Source organism: Cynocephalus volans, chromosome 10 (genome assembly GCF_027409185.1).
Source record: "Cynocephalus volans isolate mCynVol1 chromosome 10, mCynVol1.pri, whole genome shotgun sequence".
Classification (NCBI taxonomy): Eukaryota; Metazoa; Chordata; class Mammalia; order Dermoptera; family Cynocephalidae; genus Cynocephalus; species Cynocephalus volans.
Genome location: NC_084469.1, coordinates 53,123,137 through 53,142,913, shown reverse-complemented (window position 1 = coordinate 53,142,913; position 19,777 = coordinate 53,123,137). Strand labels below are relative to the sequence as shown.

Below are 19,777 nucleotides of genomic sequence, written 5' to 3'. Positions count from 1 at the left end.
ACAAGAGGTCAAGGACTAGGTCACAACTCAAGGTCATGGCTGTGTCTCTGGTCTGAGCTTAAAGCACTGAGATGTATGTGTTCAGGATTCAGTGGGGGAGATCAGGAGTAAAAAAGTCCAGGAACATGAAGTTAGAGTTTAAAGTCACTGAGTCAATGAAATGAGCATCTGCATTTGCCAGATACTGTGCCTGGAGTTGGGATAAGATAAATACAAGGGTGCTTCAAAAAGTTCATGGAAAATTAGAATTATAAGATAATACAGGGCTGACTGGTTAGTTCAATTGGGTTAGAATGTGGTGTTATAACACCAAGGCCAAACATTCAGATCCCCACACTGGCTAGCTGCCAAAAAAAAAAAAAAAAAAAAATGCAAATCTTCCATGAACTTTTTGAAGATCCCTTGTAGTCATTCCCCTCAGTGGTCTGCTGGAGGTGACGGTTCAGATATTGAGGTTGAAACAAGTCAAGGTTCAAGGGACTGTTTAAGGCTCAAAGTTAAGTAGTTGAGGTCAAGATTGAGGTCAGAGGTTCATAGGGAAAGACTTGGGGTCAGAGATCAAGGGACAAAGGTGGGGTCCAGGATTGACAGGGTGAGGTACGTGCTCTGGGCTCTGGGTTAGGGATGGCCTGAATGATTGTCCCAATGTAATACTGATTCAGGGGACAAGGGATGACAAGTGGTGAGGTCAGGTCTGATTGGCATGGGAAATTCGTGGTTAGGATTTTGGGGTCAAGGGGCAGACTGGGATTCTATGTTATACTTACAAGGTAACCTAGAGTTCCCACCCCCTCCCTGTTCTCAGGAAATGCCTCGATACCATGAGCTGCCTACCTTGGAAGAGCGGTCAGGGCCCATGCTTCTGGGGGCCACAAGCCCGGGGTCCCCCATCCTGATGCCTCCAGCACCACCTGCTGTGGACAGGGTTTCCCTGGATCTGGAGGAGGAGGAGGACGCCGAGGAAGAGGAGGAGGAGGAGGAAGGCTATCTGGACAAGATCAACCCCATCTACGATGCCCTGTCCTACACCAGTCCCCCTGATTCGTACCAAGGCAAAGGTTTTGTCATGTCCCGGGCCATGTATGTGTGAGCTGCCATGACCCTGGCCTCTCACCTCTCACCTTTTGATCTTTTAGCTTTCTGTCAGGGATCTAGTGGCCCCTAACCTGGCCAGGCCACTGTCAGTTAACACACGTGCATCCCATATGTGACTTCTACCTTGGTGGCTCCACTGTCACCTCTAACCCAGAGAAACACACCATGACAATGGAAACCTGATAACCTTATCTCATGAGGTAGGGGGTGGGAAGGATATGTTTCTGCACAGACTCTGACTTCAAGGACTCTTCTCTAAGACTACGACCTTAAACTATACCTCTCCTTCCCACTGACATCTCAACTCCCTCTATATCCCAAAAAAGACCCATACCTCCGATTTGTCCTCAGACAGTAAACTCCCAATGGGTCTGTTGGGATGGGCTTTAGGAGCTCCTTGCTGCTCAGACCTGAGCCCTCCAGGCAGCAGAGCTCCACCTGCGCCCTCCCCACCTGCTTCCCCAACAGTGGGAGCGAGGGGATTCCCCAGCCCAAGGCAGAGCTTCCCCATATTCCTCCTCCTGCAGGCAGGAGTCTCAGGGTCCACAACCTTTCCCTGAGCCCCCACCACCCCAAGTCCTGTCTACAAAGCATGAAACCCCAGCCCAGGGCTAGATGGGGTGAGCCTCATGCAGAGTGTGCCTTGGCAGCCTCAGCTCTGGGAGAAGAATTTGCTGTTAATTTGAAGACTACTGAATCCTTTTACCTCTGCCCAGTGGGATGGGACCTAAACATCCCTCTTCAGGGGAAAGTGAGTCACCTGGGTTGGGGGTGGGGGATGTGATATTGTTTTGTAAGCTAGCATTTCCTACAAAATATGAGTTTATACGTTGACCAGGTCTTGCGTTTTCTGTGGGACATGGAGGGGATGGGATGGAACATGATGGGCAATGGATAAAGGGGTCCAGGGCTTAAGGAAATCAGTGAACTAGAAGTCAAGATGGGTTACAGACAAAAACAAAAGGCCAAGATACCCCCCCCCCGGAAAAAAAATTAAGTGAGAGGGTAATGAGCAAAAATGCATCAATCAAAAACAAAATGATGGATAATGGAAAGAGAGGAGGAGGAGTCCAGGGCATAGAGGTTAATGAAAAGGAATTGGTGCAACAGCAGTCTAATGGGTAACGGACAGAAATAAACGGAACAAAGATTAAAATACCAGCAATTAAATATGAGGGGCTCGTATTTAATGGATAAATGGCAAGTAAGAATAGGCCGAAGGCAAAATTATAAATAATGTTGTAATAGGAGCTAAAGGCACGATGGGTAATACTGTGTATCTGAATGAGTGAGCCGGTGGCGGAGTGATGAATAATGGAGAGATAGGGGCCGTTGGCATGATGTGTGACGGACAGGAGTTAATGGACCCAAAATATGATTGTTAATTTTAAAAGGGTCGGAGGAATGATGAAAGTGAACAGGCAGAAATGGGCTAAAGGTAGTTCAGGCAATAAAGCTGAAATGAATGGGACGAAGGCATGATGGGTAAATGGGACAGGAATGAATGGGCCAAACATAGAAGCCGCAGTGACGCAAGAATAAAGAATTGTGGGTAACGAAAGGGGTGGGTCTAAGGTAAGTTGCGCTAAGACGTAATGGGGGCATTGTGGGTAACAAGAAGCAGGGCAGGATTCACCGAATTCACCTAGAGTCCTCCCGAGGCACTGTGGGAAGAGCGCGAGCACTTCCGGTTTTCGGTCGGCGACTCGGGCCTAGAGGTGGTGCCCCTCTGCCGCGGTGACTAGTGGGACGCGAGGCCTGACCTTGCTGCCTAGCAGCCTCTGCCGCGCAACCCACCTTTACCCGTGTCCTTCGACCCTGGCATGTTAGCCAATGAGAGCACTAAGCTGATAAATCACGAAGGTCGGCCTCGTACACGCCGTGGCCAATCTGAATGCTGCAAGGGTCAAAGCCAACCTATTATGATGGCAACTTTGCCACGGGGCGGAGTCAAAAGAGAGGTTCTTTAAGGAGGGGCGGGGCGACGTGTCAGTGGGCGTTGCAAAATGTCCAGCACAGACCAACGGCGGGCTACCGCTGGAACCCGCGGAGCCGCGACCCAATAGGTGCAGGCGCCGCGAGCCAATGGGAAGGACAGGGAGGTGCGCTGTGCCCTGCCTACGAGTGGGAACCAATACAAAAGAAAGTTTGAGAGAGGTGGGTGGAATTCCCATCCATGACTCCAATAGTAAGACCGGGCCCTGAGTCTAGTGGGAGGGCCCTAGGGCACACTGAGCCAATGGGCTAGGCGGGGCGGAGCGATGGTGGCGGCGGCGGCGGCAGCGGGTTCGGTTGCGCGTGGCGCACGGGGTGGGAGCGGATCCCAGGCCGGGAACAGGCGCCGCTGCCAGTGAGAACCAGGTCCCGGAGCAGGGTGAGGTTTGGCTGGGGCTGAGTCTGGGGCGCGCGGGCTCTGACCTCCGCCCTCTGACCTCTCCCCTCGCAGGCGACCATGGGGAACGTGTTGGCCGCCAGCTCGCCTCCCGCAGGGCCGCCGCCTCCGCCTGCGCCGGCCCTCGTGGGGCTGCCTCCTCCTCCTCCCTCGCCGCCGGGCTTCACGCTGCCACCGCTCGGAGGAGGCTTAGGCGCCGGAGCCAGCGCGGGTAGAGGTTCGGAAAGGACTCCCGGGGCTGCCACCGCCGGCGCCGTGACTGACGATGGGGCCTGCGGCTGCCTGCCCAACCCGGGCACGTTCGAGGAGTGCCACCGGAAGTGCAAGGGTGAGGGGCGAGAGGCAGGGGTGCGGTGGCCCGGATCTCAGGGGAAGAGGGAGGACATGGGGGACCTTGTGAATTGGCGCGCGCCATTGGAATCATTTAACAGAGCGTTAGGAGGTGACGTTGGGATCGAATGGTGGAACGTTGGACTTGGGGCTTAGAATGATGGAATCAAATAGTGTAACCTCGAGATGGAATGCCATTGCAGTAGATAAATACCTTAGGGACCTCTGGAGCCTCGGGACCAGCCAAGCCAGAATCCTCTTGTGATTGTGAGGGGAACTGAGGCCCAAGGTCACGGTGTCAGCAAGGTTCCAGTCTGGGGTGGAACCCAGGGCTTCGGATCCCGACTTAGAGTAATTGTGATAGTAGTGGTAGTGGAGACTTACTGAACTCTGTTCTGGTATTCAGTATGCAAATTCTTGGAACAAGTCTACATGGTGAGGGTCCCCATTTTACCAATGATGACATAAAGTGATTTGCCTAAAAGCACACAGGTAGTAGGTGGTGGCACTGAGATTTGGATGCAGTCAAGGCCCTGGCCCTATCTGCCAGGCTATACTGCTCCTTTACTGGTTGGGATACCTTTTGAGATGTTATGCTGTGGGTCTCAGTAGAGAGTGGAGGATAGTAAAGAAGGAAGATGAGTGTGTGTGTATGTGTATGTCTATGTGTAGGCTGGAGCGTGACAGCATTTCTCTTTTCCAGAGCTGTTTCCCATTCAGATGGAGGGTGTCAAACTCACAGTCAACAAAGGGTTGAGTAACCATTTCCAGGTGAGCTTTCCTGGTGCCCTTACCCTCCAGATGCCTATCCCAGCCGTCCCCTTGCATCTGCACAGGCAACTCCCTTACTCCTCCTTAAAGGGCTGGGCTCCTTGACCCTTGAAAAGACACAGAGATACAGTGCCAGGCTGACTATTCAATTGGGCCGGTGGTAGGGTTTGGGGACCCAGAATCCCTCTCACCCCCGTAACATCAGGGCAAGAGTGAGGGACCAGGTATGTAGCACATCTTTTCTGTGAGTCTCTAACCTAGTCAAGCCATGCCTCCCAGTCTTTATCCCCTGCCCATCCCTTGCCCTCTCCACTGGGGAAGCCAGACTGGCAAGTATCCCCACAGCCCTCCCTCTTCTCCCAGGTAAACCACACAGTCGCCCTCAGCACAATTGGGGAGTCCAACTACCATTTCGGGGTCACATACGTGGGGACAAAGCAGCTGAGTCCCACAGAGGTGAGGTTACTTTTGTCATTCATTGTATCTTCCTACTAACAAATATGTAGCCAAACACCAGGCTTAAAAGTCTCTGTCAGAAGGAGGTCAGAGCTGCTGAGAGGGCTACGGGTGTGGGGAGGTCGGGACTGTCTCTCTCCAAGGTGCATTGGAACATGAGTAATTCCTTCATCCAGCAATCATCCCCTGAATCCCTGCTCTCTGCCTGGCCCTTTGCTGCCTGATGCTGGACATACTAGGGTTACCACAACAGCCTCGTCACTGGACAGTGATGACCCAGAGTAGGCAGGGCTGGGCTGTAAATTATGCAGAATGTTGAAAGCCAAACTAAGCATTTGGACTTTCTCTAGGGGGCACTGAAGAGCCATGCAAATGATTTAAGCAAGGGAAGGACATGGTTATCAGGTTTATGCTTTAGAAATATCCCTCAGGCTGCCATGTGGATGCTAGATATTGGGAAGCAGGGGTGGCAAACTGGAAGCCTAGACAGAGGGTTGGGGGGGCAGTACTGAATTAGGTCTCTGCTTACATTGACTGTTTCCCTTCAATATATTTATTTATTCAGCATATCTTCATTGTACCCCCGTTCTGTGCTCAGCTCTGTGTTGGAGACCCAGTAGTGTCTGAAACAGCCATGAGACTCACTGTTCAGTGGGTCAGGGGACAGACCTGTTCCCAAAGAATAACAATCCAGGGTGGGCAGGGCTGAAACAGGGGAACCCAAAGACTGTGGCAGCCCAGAGGTGGAGCCTAACTCAGTCTAGGTGGTCAGGGAAGGCTTCATGGAGGAGGCTTTCTGTCCCTAGGCTTCTCTCCTAGGCTCACTGCTCATGCACTTCCATTCTACTGGACCTGTAACCTCTAACCTTGCCCTCTGCCCTGTAGGCATTCCCTGTGCTGGTGGGTGACATGGACAACAGTGGCAGCCTCAATGCTCAGGTCATTCACCAGCTGGGCCCTGGCCTCAGGTCCAAGATGGCCATTCAGGTAAGTGGGGAATGGAGTCTGCTGCTTTCCTGGCCACCATGAGCACCAGGCTGCCCTCACACTCCCCCTCTCCCTTGCAGACCCAGCAGTCGAAGTTTGTGAACTGGCAGGTGGATGGGGAGTACCGAGGTTCCGACTTCACTGCAGCTGTCACCCTGGGGAACCCAGACGTCCTGGTGGGTTCAGGTAAGAGGTGGAGGCCTTGGAGGGTGGTCACAAAACCTCATTTCCAACTTTACCAGCAAATCCATTCCCTTCTCTAGACCTCCTTTTCTACCAACTGAGAATTGGTCAGGGGCAGGAGTAATTTTGAAATGTCAGGCAATATAGAATAGTGGGTGAGAACACAGGTTCAGAACCCAGCCTCACCGCTGTCTTAACTGTGATTTTAGGCAGGTTCCATCATGTCTGCAGGCCTCAATTTCCTCATCTGTGAAGTTGGGCTACCTTCCAGGGTTGTTGAGTAGGTTATATAAGTTCATACATGGGAAAAGCTTGAGATGATGTCTGGGGTGTAATGAGTACCAAGTAAATATGAGCTGCTCTTGCTGTTATCACTCATGGGGCTCTGGGATTGTTTTGAAGCACAGAGCAGATCGCAGGGTGGGCAGGGTCCACATGCAGTTGGGGAGAGGTACAAGAAGCCTGAGATGGGGGCTGACGACAATTCCTGTTTAGGTTGTGTGGGTGTGGGGACCATCTGACTTCTGTCTGTCCTTCTAATGTCTCCCTTTCAGTTCCCTTTTGGGTTTTTTTTGGTGTCTGGGTGTCTATCTTTGATTTCCCTGTGTTTACGTAATGAATATTTAATTAGCATGTACTATGTATATTCTAGGCCCTGAAGATAAGGTGGTGAATAAAGGAGAATTAGTCTACCCTCTGGGAGTTTCCATTCCAGCAGGAGCAGACACAAGTAAAGCAGCACATAAAGATGTCAGATGACAGGGTCTGTAGGGAAGGATTAGGGCCTGGGGAGGGGTGGGTGGAGTCTTCAGAGAAGGCCTCATTCCACAGGAGACATGTGAACAAAGAAGAGGAAATGAGGGAAGGAGGCAGGCAGATGCATGGGGAAAGAGCTTTTCAGCCTGAGAGAACAGGACATGCAAAGGCCCTGAGGCAGGACCCTTTAACAACATCAGGGAGGACCATAGCCAAATCACAGAAGGCCTTGTAGAACTTTGCCCTTTACTCTGAGTGAGTCAGGGTCAACCAGAGGGTTTAGAGCAGGTGAGGGACAGGATCTGATTTAGCTTGTAATAGGACCCCTCGTGTTGCCATGTGGAGAACAGACTACAAGGGATTCTGCTGTGAGGGCAGTGGAGGGGTGAGAAGTGGCTGGATTCTGGATGTAGTTGGAAGGCAGAGCCAATGGGACTTGCTGATAACCTGTATGTGAGAGATGAGAGAGAGGAGTTGGTTTGAACAACTGGAAGGATGGAGTCACCAGTTACTGGGTTTGTGTCTTTGTGCTGCCCTTCATTCTGGCATGGAGAGCAGGTGTGGGACAGTGAGTCCTGCATGAGTGGGTACGTGAAGGAGGGGAACAGGCTTGGCTTAGGATCGCCTGGGTGTGCTCAGGCAGTGTCATCACTTCTGCCCGCAGGAGGTGAAGGAGACTTCTCAGAGGAGCTAGCACCTTTGAGCTTCCAAAGGAAGAGAAAGGGCTACTTCAGCTGGGAGATAGGAAGAAGAAAATTGCAGGCAGGGGAGTAACTAGCTGGAGCAGGGGCGAGGAGAGAGGGAAGGGGCACAGAATCCAGGAGATGAGGGATGCTGGGAGGGTAGGCAGGTGAAGAGAGGCTTTCTAGGTGAGGCTGATTCATAGGGGCCCCATGGGGAAGGAGGGGCGTCAAAGTCCAGGAAGAAACATTTCCTATCCCCCACTCACCAGACGGCATCACACTGTCTTCTCACGTACTCAACACAGTTGAAACACATGAGCTGTTCTGACAGTTCCTGGAACCACTGAGTTCCTTCTACTCCAGGACTTTTTCACATGCTGTCCCTGCTCCTGGAGATTTTTCCCTTTGGTCTTGATGTAGCTGAGTGAGTTATAATGCATATATCACCCTCAGAAAGGCCTTTGACTAGTGATACCATCTTTGCACTGTATCACTTTACCCTGTTCCCTAGTCTTTGTAGCACTTCAGTCTGAAGTTTTCTTGCTTGTTATTGCCAGTCTCCCACACTAGAATGTCAGTTCTTAGAGGGCAAGGACTCACTGTCTTAGCATTGTATGCCCAGTGCCTAGAACAGTGCCAAGAACAGAGTAGGTGCTCAGAAAATACTGAAGGATGGAGTGAGCGGTGCTAATGGCAGGTACCTCTTTGTCAGGCCCTGAGCATATTATGTGCATCCTTTGCTTCACTCAGTGATTCCGGGAACTGGGGACAGAGCTGGGAGGAACAAAGCTCGATGAATCCTCAGCAGCCCTGAGAGGTCGGTGCTAGCATTATCCTCATCTTACTCAGGCCTAGAGAGGGGAGGTGCTTCCCCAGGGGCACACAGCAAGTTGGACTCTAGGGTCTTGCTCTTCTCTATGGCACCAGCCACCCCATCCCTTAGTTCTTACAGGTGTCTCTTCCTTCCCTCACATGCTAATAAAAACAGGGCCTACTGTGCCTGGGTCAGTGCTGAGCCCTTGGGTCACTTACCACCAACAGCTTGGACACAGGGCCCAGGCAGCTGCACCTCTGGCTGCCTCTGTGACCTCAGGCAAGGGGCTCCACCCCCTCAGAGCCTCAGTTTCTTCCTCTGTCACATGGGCACAACAGTAGCAAACCCCTCTTAGTGAAGGATTTGATGAGATATCATCTTCAGCCCTAAGAGAAGTCATATGCACAGTTAGAGCTTGCTCTGCACTTGGATCTCTGTGACACTCACAGTGGGCTGGGGGAGTGGGGTTATGTTTTTGTGGCCCCCATTCCACAGATGAGGAAAGTAAGGCCCAGGAGTGAAATGAGTCGCCCAGGATCCCACAGCTAGGAGCTGAGATTGAATCGAGGCCTCACTTGAGCCCGTGCGCTTAATCAGCTTCAGCCTCCCTCCCCACACCTCAGCTCCTCTGGAGCCTCAGCTTTATTCTGAGCACCTAGTGTGTGCCAGCCCTGGGCAGGGTGGTGCTGGGACACACAGCAATGACTGAGACTGCCCCTTATTGCCTTCCTAGGACTCCCAGGCCAGCAGCAGAGACATTTATCTTTAAACAAATATTCCCACAGTAAATTTGTTACTGTTCTAAGAAGTCCTACATAGGAAAAGTTCAGCTTGCTATGAGGGTTTATAACAAGGGGGACCCATCTCACCTGGAGTGACAAGGACAGTTTCTCTAAAATGGTGGTGTCTAGGCCAACAGGGACGGGTCAGAAGGAGGGTGAAGAGAGGCAGGAAACACCCCAGAAAGAGGGCGCTGCGTGGGTGAGGGCTTGGAGGCCCAAAGAGCGTGGGGTGGTGGAGGGTGGAGAGACATTGTGTCCGCTGCAGCCGAGAGCCCCCTTCCCTTCAGCGCTCCCCCACCTGCGTACCTGCCCTAGGTTGCTGCCATTCTTTCCTGTCCCAGGAGACTTCCCTGAGGAATCCCTGCCCAGGCAAGGAAGAGGCCAGGAGCGGCAGCCTGAACTGCCCGAACTGCCACTTCCACCCGTTTTCAGTGTTCGTCTGCAGCTCCCTGCCCAACAGGTTTAGGAGGTGAAATTAGCAGATGGGGCTCCTTCCTCAGGTCAGTCGGGTCCTGGCCCTTGCCCGCGGCCTTCTCTTCACTCTTACCTCTGACTCATTTCCTTTCCTTCTTGGGGTTTTGAACTCTCCAGGTTCTTTATGACTGCTTGTGTTCCTTCCTTTGCTCATGGAACACAATTCTATTGATCACCTACGAGGTGCTTTGTTGAAGCAGAGCCAAGCCACACAGGGCTTTGCAGCCATGCTGCAAGCAGGTGGATCTTCTTGGGGTACTGGGAGCCATGGCAGGTTCTGGGCAGGGGGAGAACAGGGACAGGTTTGTGCAGACAGAGAACAGGAATTCTCTGCTGTATGTGAGGTTGCTTGGAGACTTGAGCAGTAGACTAGAGAGGAGGCCGTGGTGGAGAAACAAGGTAAGGTGGGGCCCAGGAGATGGGAAGGATGGTAGGAGATACATTCATGGGTCTCAGTCTCAATAATTCTCAGAACTGAGAGGCCAGAGGTTCTGAGTTTAAGTCCCTGTCTCTTTATGTGAATCTAGGCAGTTATTTTTTCCTCTGTGGGCCTCAGTTTCTCCCTCAACTGAATAAGTGGATTATCCCAACCAGAAGTGTGCTGGTAGTGGTTTAAAAACCAGTTCTCAGGGTAGGAGTTGGTTTAATTTGTATCATCTACTTGCTGAGGGAAAGAAATTTGCACAGTGACTCGCATGAAACTCTGCAGGCCAACTTCGGTCCACGCCTGATCCTAGCTTCCCCCAGAAGGGCCCTGGCCATGAGCTCTTGGCCCATCTTGGGGGCTGCCTACCCAACACCCAGCCCCTCTGGCAGCCCACTCTCTTGGACAGGGCCCCAAGTCTGTGCCTCTGGCTTTCTTTGTCTGGGAAGCAACTTCACGCCTCACGTGCTCCATCTTGTCCCAGCTTTACACACACCACATACCACATCTTCCTCTTTTTTTTTTCTAGGTTGTGACCTGTGAGCCTGTGTCGACTCAATCTTAGCAGATTTCTTAACTGGGGAATCTTCAGTCCTTCTTTCCCTCTCTGTTTCTGATTCTGCTTCCCTGTCTCTGCATACATGTCTTGTTTTCTATTTCTCTCTCTCTCTTTTTTTTTTTTTAAAGATGACCGGTAAGGGGATCTTAACCCTTGACTTGGAGTTGTCAGCACCACGCTCACCCAGTGAGCAAACCGGCCATCCCTATATGGGATCCGAACCCGTGGCCTTGGTGTTATCAGCACCACTCTCTCCCAAGTGAGCCACAGGCCAGCCCCTTGTTTTCTATTTCTCTATCCTTCTGTGTTTCCCACTCTCTTCTTCCCCCCCATTAAATCACATTGTGGTGTGTACTCTGCTAGACTCCTAAGACACAGAAGCAAATTCTTCTCAGTCCTTTAGCATGAGGAATTCAGTCCAGTTGTGGAGGTTCCTTTGTTCAGCAAACACAGAGGCCTCAGGGCCATCCATCCCTACTGCTGAGGGACAGAGGAACCTGGACTTACCCCTCACTGTAATGAGTCTTCATCACAACCCCAAAGGGTAATCGTATTAACGGCAGAGTCCCTGGTCATGCAGCTGGCAAGGTACAGGCTGGGATTTGGCCCCAGCTGTGTGCTCTTACCAACTCTACTCTCCTGCCTCTCACAGCAGCAGAGTGGCTCAGAGCCTAGGCTTGGAAGGTGTAGAGGCCTGTATTCTGCCCCTGACACATTTTGTGACCACGAGTGAATTACCTCCCTCAGCTTCCATGACCTCCTCTGTAAATAGCGGCAAATAAAGGCCAGCCACACAGGGTTGTGCAGGCCAGGCAAGGTCCCACAGGTAATGCTGTCACCACAGAGCCTGGGAGGCTGACCTCAGAGCAGTGTGAACTGCGTGGCAGCAGGTAAGGACCAAAGAGCAAGTGTAGGAGGCTTGAGGGCAGGCCCCAGCCTCTGGCAGAGGCAAGCCTGGAAGCTTCCTGGAGTAAGAGTCTGGCCTGTCACCCTGGGTGGAAACTGACTGCCATCTCTCCTGCAGGAATCCTTGTGGCTCACTACCTCCAGAGCATCACACCATGTCTGGCCCTGGGCGGGGAGCTGGTCTATCACCGGCGGCCTGGGGAGGAGGGTACCGTCATGTCTCTAGCTGGGAAATACACATGTGAGCCTGGGGCCAGCACTCCTGGGTCTGAGGGAGGAGGGGCTGGGGGCCTGGACCCCTGGGTCTGAGGGAGAAGGGGCTGGGGGCCTGGACCCCTGGGTCTGAGGGAGGAGGGGCTGGGGGCCTGGACCCCTGGGTCTGAAAGAGGAGGGGCTCAGTTTCCAGATGCCCAAGTCCCCTTAGTAACATGACCCCACCCCCACCCTGTTCTCTTCCAGTGAACAACTGGTTGGCAACGATAACACTGGGCCAGGCAGGCATGCACGCAACATATTACCACAAAGCCAGTGACCAGGTGAGCTGCGAGGGTGTGTTTTTGTGTTTTCCAGGCTGGTGTGCCATGGAGTCTAGACTGGGCAGCTAACTCTTGTGTGTTGCCCTGGCCCCACAGCTGCAAGTAGGCGTGGAGTTTGAGGCCAGCACAAGGATGCAGGACACCAGTGTCTCCTTTGGGTATCAGCTGGACCTGCCCAAGGCCAACCTCCTCTTCAAAGGTAAAGACTTCAGTTACCCTACATGGGGAACAGGCCAGAGGTGACTCAGCTGAGTGGGTGTGTAGGCCAAAGGAGATGATATAGGATGGTGTGCTAGGACTTTTGTAGGCCTCCAAATTACCCGGGAATGTTTGTTAAGAAGTAGGTGCCTGGGCCCCACCCCAGAGCACCTGATAGATGTGTTTGGGCTGAGGCCAGAGCTTTGCCCCTTCCCTCCCCACCCTGCTAGGAAGCCCTCTCCCACTCTCTGCACTTAGCCAACTTTTTTCTTTTTTTCCATAAATGGAAGGTAACTTGGAAAGCACTGGCCCACTCCATACATCCCTCATCAGTGGAAGCTGAGGCTCCCAGAGGTTACATGATCACAGCCAGATCCAGAACATCCTCCCAGGCTAACTCTGGTCCTGGTGTCCAGCCTTAATGCTTTCTGCTTGGACCTCAGTACTCACATTTTGGGTATATAAAGACCACCCCAGTTCTTTTATTGTTTTTCTCTTCTTTTTTTTTGGAAGGTGGGCCTAACCTGTGACCTTGGTGCTATAAGGCTGCACTCTAACCAAATAGCCCTGTTTTCCTTTGTAAATGAAAAGCACCAAGTCCCCACCACCACTACCCACCCCCCCAAAAAAGACCACCCCAGAAAGCTCTTCAGTTGGCCTGGGGCATAGTTTCTAAAGCCATGATGGGGCCTAGGGATTTATTTGCTTCTGAAACTTGCATTCCCTGCCCACCTCTTGCCCCTTGCTCTGCAGTCAGCGTGCTATAATAGGACTGGGTTTGAGTTCGAGTTCTGCTGCTTCCCTGTTTCCATTAAGTGAGTTCTAATCCCTTTCCACAGTACAGGGATAACTGCATGCGCTTGTCCACCTATAAGGTTCTGGTGCACAATCCCTAGAAGAAATTTGAGTCATTCAGTCATTCATTTAACAAATATTGAGCACCCGGTCTGAGCTCAGCCTCCTGCCTAGTGGTGCTGGGAACACAGTGGTGACTAGGCCCCATCTTCGTAGGGCTCACAGTGGGGGGAACAGACCTGTCCCTAAAGAATGATGACCCAGAGTGGGCAGGACTCGGTTGGGGGAACCCAGGGAGTCATGGAGGTCTTCTAGAAGGGGAGGGGTGACTAACCTGAGAGCTGAGGAGGAGTGGGGCCGGCCCGTGGCTCACTCGGGAGAGTGTGGTGCTGAGAACACCAAGGCCCCGGGTTCGGATCCCATATACGGATGGCCGGTTCGCTCACTGGCTGAGCGTGGTGCTCACAACACCAAGTCAAGGGTTAAGATCCCCTTACCGGTCATCTTTAAAAAAAAAAAAAAAAAAGAGCTGAGGAGGAGTGAGCCATTTACTTCAAGGGCTGAAGTAGTTGGGGTGAGTGAAGAGGTTTCCTGATGGCAGGAACAATGTGGGCAGAGGCCCAGAAGCTACCAGTGTGGCTTGTACCTGAGGTGGCTGAAGTGGAACCACACTGGGACGGGGTGGAAAGACGGCAGCTCCCTCACCCCATCCGTCTACCCCCAGGCTCTGTGGATAGCAACTGGATCGTGGGTGCCACACTGGAGAAGAAGCTCCCACCCCTGCCCCTGACACTGGCTCTCGGGGCCTTCCTGAATCACCGCAAGAACAAGTTCCAGTGCGGCTTTGGCCTCACCATCGGCTGAGCCCCTCCTGGCCCCCGCCTTCCATGTCCTTCTTCCTTCAGATCCCGCCTCCACCTCCCCCCGCCACAGAGGGGAGACCAGAGCCCTGCTCCCCCTCCCTTCCCTTCCTCCTTAGGGGTCGGGGGGCAGTGGAAAGGAGGGCACCCACCACCCCAGCAGCTGAGGAGGGGATTCTGGAACTGAGGGGCACCTCAGGATTCTGAGCACCGGGGGCAGTATGCCCAGTGGGCCTGAGGTCCCAGAAGGGATTCCAGAATCGAGGGGCATGCAGGATTCTGAGCACCAGGGGCAGAGGTGGCCAGAGAGCCTCAAGGAGGAGTGTCATGGTGTCTCCATCCTCCAAAGGGCCCTGGCCCCAGCCCTGAGGGGGGTGCAGCAAGAGGAGCTTCCCCATTCCTAGTCAGTCCACCCCTGTCCACTTCCCCCATCTACTCCTCCGTATAAATCATGTTTATAAGTTATGGAAGAACCGGGACGTTTTACAGAAAAAAAAAAAAACAACAACAAAAAATATACATAGTAAAAAACAATTGAGATGGGAGGCCTCAGTTTTCACAAGTGTGGCCCTTTGAGCATTTCATCCCTTGAATCCATCCAGCTCCAACCTTCTCACAGCCGCCAGTAGGGGATGCCAGAGGGCTGGATCATGGATCAGTCCCAGGAACCACACAAGTCTCACTTGGTGGCTGCATCAAGCCCATGTCAGAGAGGGGAAGAACCTGGCCCAGGATCACACAACCTCTCCTGCCCCCCATGACTTCTCTTCTGCTGTGGGACATCACAGGCCTCCCCTCACCAGGAGAACAGGGTCTCAAGTTTACTCAACCCAGCCTGACTTGGCCAGAGTGGCTGGAGAGGACTTTGTCCTTACGAACTAAAGCAACAGGGATGTCTATGGCAGTGTCTATGAGTGCAGAGGTGGGGGCAGGGAGGGAGCTAGGATTCGGGGTCTTTCCAGATTGCAAAGAGGCAGAGGATATGGCGTGTTAGGACTTTGTCTGATAGGTCAGAGCTTTCAGAAGCTTCATTAAGGATTCAAGCTACTGAAAAAGCCTCAGAACAATTGAAGGGGAGAAGGGCTTGGGCTCAAGGACTGGTGGGCCTTAGAGGACAGGCTGGGACTCACAGGTTGTGATAGAGGGTGGGGGGACTGGGTCACCTGTATCTGAGGAGGAGGTATCAGGATTTTGCCAGACCAGGGTTTAAGTAAACTGATAGCCAGCCCCACCCTGATTCCTCCCCAGACGGGAACTGAAACCCCGTCTGCCCCCAGGATCTGCGGAAGGAGGATGCCAAGTAGAGATGACCCACAGTTACCCAGAGAAGCCACCTCACCTACTTCCTGCCAGCACCCTCTGAGGCAAAAGAAAACGCCTGAGCCTGGTCAGGCCAGCCTCCCCTTACCCGCCAGAATCCAATGTTCCCATCCCTTCAAGGAATCCGGAATGAATCCCAGCTCCACTTCTTGCTGTGTGGCCTTGCCATTCACCTCAACACTTTCTCATCTGTGAACAGTTGGGATTCATGCAGCTGGCCTGCTAAGAAGGTGACTGAGCACTCACTATGGCCAATTACAGTAGTTGGCCCTAATTAAGACCTACTGTGTGCCACAGACTGTCAGTGCTTGATACGCAACATAAGCTTGTTGCATCACCAGACTGGTACAGGTGCAGCTTGTTTCCCAGTTTTATGGGTAAAGAAGTTGGATGCTGAGAGAGGCTAGGGCATTTGCCTAAGGTCACACAGCTGGCAACCAGAGCCCTAACGTGAGGCATAGTGTGGGCAGCTCCTGGAATCTACAATGCCTGTGCCAGCCAGAGGAAAGTGCTGGGTTCTCATTGACAGCTGGAGAGAGATGCTTACTTGTGCCCACGGTCACAGCCAAAACAGAAGCTTGGATTAAAACTCAGGCTTCACTTCACAAAGCCTAGGCTTTTAGCCGATTCTTCACACCGTCCTCATGCCTCCCATCCTACTTTATCCTTTTTTGTGTGTGTGTGGCTGGCCGGTTCAGGGATCAAACCCTGGACATTGGTGTTAGCAGCACCACCCTAACATTATTTTATATTAGTTTTGGTGGCTGGCTACTATGGGGATCTGAACTCTTCACCTCGGTGTTACAACACTGCACTCAAACCAACTGAGCTAACTGGCCAACTCAAGGACTTTCAACCAACCCTTTTTTCAAGGGAGTGGGGCAGCTGGCCAGTATAGGCATCAAACCATGGACCTTGGTGTTATTAACACTGCGCTCTAACCAACTGAACAACCGGGCAGCCTCCATCCTATCTCTGTCCAGGCCATCCTTCAAGGAATCAGCCCCCTCTTCCCTCAGAACCCAGGAGTTCAGTCCCCCAGCACCCCCTCCTTTCTAAGAACCCGGGAGTCTAGGAGCCCAGCCCCCTCCCCAAATTTTATTCATCCATCCACAGGAAAGGAGAGGGGCAGGGAAAGAGTACTCTGGGCAGCAGCCTGCTCATTCCTCTTCTGTGCCCAGCCCCCCCAGAATGGAGGACGATGCCCGGATTACTGAGTGAGGTGTCAACTCCCAAGGGGCTGGGGGGTGTGTCACAAGGCCTCCAGGCCCCACCTCTTTCCTCTGCCCTGCTGTGTGCGTGTGTGGGGGCAGGGGGGAGAAAGCCCTCCTCGTGACTGGGGCCTGGCCCAGCCTGCCCTATCCCTGGGGGAGAGGGCGGGGCAGGGGGAGCCCTATAATTGGAGGAGCCTGGGATCCCTGAGTCCCACTCGGCCCCAGCGGAGGTGAGGACGTGGTTTCCCAGGAGCTGGTGAGAAGCACAATGCGGGGCATAGAGACTAGTTCAGTGGCCTCTGGGGAGATGTGGCTGGGGACTGCAGGAACCCCTGGCCTGCAGAGCAAGAGAGTCTGGGGCAAGGAGGAAAAGACAGGAAGGTCAAGAAAGCTACTTGGGGACTGGCTGGAAGACAGGAGGTGGCTGGTCTATTCCTCAGGACAGACGCAGGAGCTGGGGGTGACAGGCCAGGGAGCAGGGGACTGGACCTAGGGAAGGGCCGGGTGGCAAGGGTGTCCCTGTCCCTAGAAGGAGGGGAGCAGTTGGACCTGTAGGAAGAACCAGGAGATGAGCCGTAGCAAGATCCCACAAATTGTTACTGTCATCTATTGAGCACCTACTGGGTGACCCCCATCGTCCTCAGCCTCCATAATTGGGGACACCTGGACAGCAACAGGGTAGCTAGATATCAACTGAGGGAGCACTTCTACGTGAGGATTAAATTAGCTCATAAATGGAAAACGCACTTCAATGTGAGTTGGAGCTTAGAATAACAAGGAATTTGATGTTGGCCAGTTGCGACTCTTACAGAACTGGGTAGGGTGGGAGAGGGGTGGGAGTGGAATTTGAACCCTGTGAGAGGGAGATAGAATTTTAGGGATGGAGGCCAACCTGGGAATGGGGGGTTGGTAGAGGACATGAGGGAGTTAGTCAATGGAGGGGCAGCTTGATAAGCGTTGGTGATTGGATTAGGCTTTGCAGGTATGGAGTTGATCAAGGCTTTGAAGGTTGGGCCCAGTGGGGCTGGCCTAGTGGGGGAGGAGTCCTCACTACCTGCTGACTGATAGTTTCTCCCTCCCCAGACTGGCCAATCACAGGCGGGAAGATGAAGGTTCTCTGGGCTGTATTGGTGGTCATATTCCTGGCAGGTACGGGGTGAGGCTTGCTCAGGCTTCTTGCTCCTCCTCCTCTCACCCTCACCACCTCCTCTTGGCTTCATTCAGGCCCTAGGTCCCTCTGCTGGTCTATCTACACCTTGAGGGGGACACCCAGGTCTGAGGCCTTGCTGACATTCACTGTCCCTGGGCATCTGTTTTACTCTCTCTGGGCCTTGGTTTTCCCCATCCTTAAAATGGGAGTTAATAAGTTTCCAATGCATTGTTGTCAGGTAGTTAGTGAGTACTAGATAAGTGTCAGCTGTGATCATTTTTACTCTCCATCGCCCCAGCATAGCCCTGCGTGGGGCACACGAAGACACTCAATAAATGCTTGTCAAGTGATTAAACAGACTCCACTCCCTCTCTGCCCACCGTGGCACCAAAGAAGCCCAGGAGCATCTGAGGAGCACCTACTCTGTACCAGGTACTATGTGCCTGGAAGGAGCAGAAGGACCCTGATGTGGCCTTGAACTTGCTCTGCACAGGATGCCGGGCCAAAGCGGAGGCAGAGTTGGAGCCAGAGCCAGAGCAGGCCCAGTGGCAGGTGGGCCAGTTGGCCAGCCAGCCCTGGGAGCTGGCGCTGGGCCGCCTCTGGGATTACCTGCGCTGGGTGCAGACGCTGTCTGAACAGGTGCAGGAGGAGCTACTCAGCTCCCAGGTCACCCAGGAACTGACGTGAGTGCCCCCGCCCTGGCCCTCAACCCTCCTGGTGGGCGGCTGCCTCTGGACCCTCTTAACCTCCATGAATCTGGGCTACTTTCTGTCCCCGTCACTAACTCATGCGGGTCTGGGTCTCTGTTCCTTTCTTGCTTCCTCTTTTCATTTCTAACTCCATCTCTCTCTCCATCCTTCTGTCTCGGACTCTCACATTCTTCCTGGCTCTCTCTCTGTCCTTCCCTCACTGTCCTTCCCTAGGTCCTTAGTCTCTGTGTCCTCTGGGCCTCTACTCCCTTCCATCTCTCCCTCTTCTGGGCCTCAGTCCCCACTTTCCTTCCCCCCCCCCCCCCCCCCCCGGTCTCCCTCCCCCTCCACGCCCACCCTTCCGCCTTCTCGTCCCCGCAGGGTGCTGATGGAGGAGACCATGAAGGAGGTGAAGGCCTACAGGTCGCAGGTGGAGGAGCAGCTGGGCCCTGTGGCGGAGGAAACACAGGCCCGGCTGTTCAAGGAGCTGCAGGCGGCGCAGGCCCGGCTCGGGACGGACATGGAGGACGTGCGCAGCCGCCTGGCGCAGTACCGCAGCGAGGTGCAGGCCATGCTGGGCCAGAGCACCGAGGAGCTGCGGGCGCGCCTCGCCTCCCACCTGCGCAAGCTGCGCAGGCGACTGCTGCGCGACGCCGAGGACCTGCAGAAGCGCCTGGCCGTGTACCGGGCCGGGGCCCAAGAGGGCGCCGAGCGCGGCGTGAGCGCCATCCGCGAACGCCTTGGGCCGTTGATGGAGCAGGGCCGCTTGCGGGCCGCTTCCGTAGGCACCGTGGCCGGCCAGCCCCTGCGGGAGCGGGCCCAGGCCTGGGGCGAACGGCTGCGCGGGCATTTCGAGGAGATGGGCAGCCAGGGCCGCGACCGCCTGGAGGAGGTGCGCGAGCAGTTGGAGGAGGTGCGCGCCAAGGTGGAGGAACAGGCCAACCAGATGCGCCTGCAGGCCGAGGCCTTCCAGGCTCGCCTCAAGAGCTGGTTCGAGCCCCTGGTGGAAGACATGCAGCGCCAGTGGGCCGGGCTGCTGGAGAAGGTGCAGGCCGCCGTGGGCACCAGCTCCATCCCTGTGCCCACCGAGAATCACTGAGGGCCAGGCCTGCCGCCTGGCCCGCCTCACTCCTGCCCCAGCCCCCTGCCTCCCCTCAGCCAGCAGGAGGCCCTGTCCCCTCCCCGCGGTCCTCCGGTCCTCCTCCGGTGGGCCCTAGATTAATAAAGATTCCTCAGGCTGCACAGCAGCTGTTGGGCCTCCGGGTGTGATTCCTCACAGCGCAGCCTCAGTTGCTCTTTCCTTCCCCACACTGGCCACACAGCTCTCCCTGTCGCCTCTGCGTGCGTGCGTGCGTGTCTTCTATTTTGCTTCCCTCTTTTTCTCAGTCTTTCACTTTTTTTTT

The 19,777-nt window shown here is 54.0% G+C and overlaps 3 protein-coding genes across 4 annotated transcripts in view; all 3 read left to right on the top strand.

Annotated features, from left to right (window-relative positions):
- The window catches only part of NECTIN2 (nectin cell adhesion molecule 2), a 29,421-nt gene extending 27,546 nt beyond the window's left edge, over nt 1-1,875 (top strand). The window contains exon 9 of the mRNA XM_063111400.1: nt 806-1,875. Coding sequence (XP_062967470.1) covers nt 806-1,090 — 285 coding nt within the window. The 3' untranslated portion in view covers nt 1,091-1,875. The remainder of the gene's footprint in view (nt 1-805) is intronic.
- Nucleotides 1,876-3,355: 1,480 nt separating this feature from the next.
- Nucleotides 3,356-14,466, top strand: TOMM40 (translocase of outer mitochondrial membrane 40). 2 transcript variants are annotated; one of them, XM_063111174.1, is made up of 10 exons: nt 3,356-3,456; nt 3,542-3,815; nt 4,521-4,588; nt 4,952-5,044; nt 5,930-6,031; nt 6,112-6,217; nt 11,731-11,853; nt 12,072-12,148; nt 12,245-12,347; nt 13,866-14,466. In XM_063111174.1, the coding sequence occupies exons 2-10, from the start codon at nt 3,548-3,550 to the stop codon at nt 14,003-14,005; spliced, it is 1,080 nt and encodes a 359-aa protein (XP_062967244.1). In that variant the 5' UTR covers nt 3,356-3,456; nt 3,542-3,547; the 3' UTR covers nt 14,006-14,466. The 2 variants fall into 2 exon arrangements, with proteins under 2 accessions (XP_062967244.1, XP_062967246.1); XM_063111176.1 differs by having other exon boundaries at nt 3,359-3,445.
- A 2,238-nt stretch (nt 14,467-16,704) lies between these two features.
- APOE (apolipoprotein E) lies at nt 16,705-19,621 on the top strand. The gene is made up of 4 exons (XM_063111808.1): nt 16,705-16,791; nt 17,619-17,684; nt 18,179-18,368; nt 18,756-19,621. The coding sequence occupies exons 2-4, from the start codon at nt 17,642-17,644 to the stop codon at nt 19,471-19,473; spliced, it is 951 nt and encodes a 316-aa protein (XP_062967878.1). The 5' UTR covers nt 16,705-16,791; nt 17,619-17,641; the 3' UTR covers nt 19,474-19,621.
- The last annotated feature ends 156 nt before the right edge of the window (nt 19,622-19,777 follow it).

Excerpts from the sequence above, each read along its gene's own strand:
- TOMM40 (XM_063111174.1), top strand. The coding sequence starts at position 3,548 with ATGGGGAACGTGTTGGCCGCCAGCTCGCCTCCCGCAGGGCCGCCGCCT. Across the intron at positions 5,045-5,929 it reads AGCAGCTGAGTCCCACAGAG|GCATTCCCTGTGCTGGTGGG; the intron begins GTGAGGTTACTT and ends TCTGCCCTGTAG. Across the intron at positions 6,218-11,730 it reads AGACGTCCTGGTGGGTTCAG|GAATCCTTGTGGCTCACTAC; the intron begins GTAAGAGGTGGA and ends TCTCTCCTGCAG.
- APOE (XM_063111808.1), top strand. The coding sequence starts at position 17,642 with ATGAAGGTTCTCTGGGCTGTATTGGTGGTCATATTCCTGGCAG. Across the intron at positions 17,685-18,178 it reads GGTGGTCATATTCCTGGCAG|GATGCCGGGCCAAAGCGGAG; the intron begins GTACGGGGTGAG and ends TGCTCTGCACAG. Across the intron at positions 18,369-18,755 it reads CAGGTCACCCAGGAACTGAC|GGTGCTGATGGAGGAGACCA; the intron begins GTGAGTGCCCCC and ends TCGTCCCCGCAG.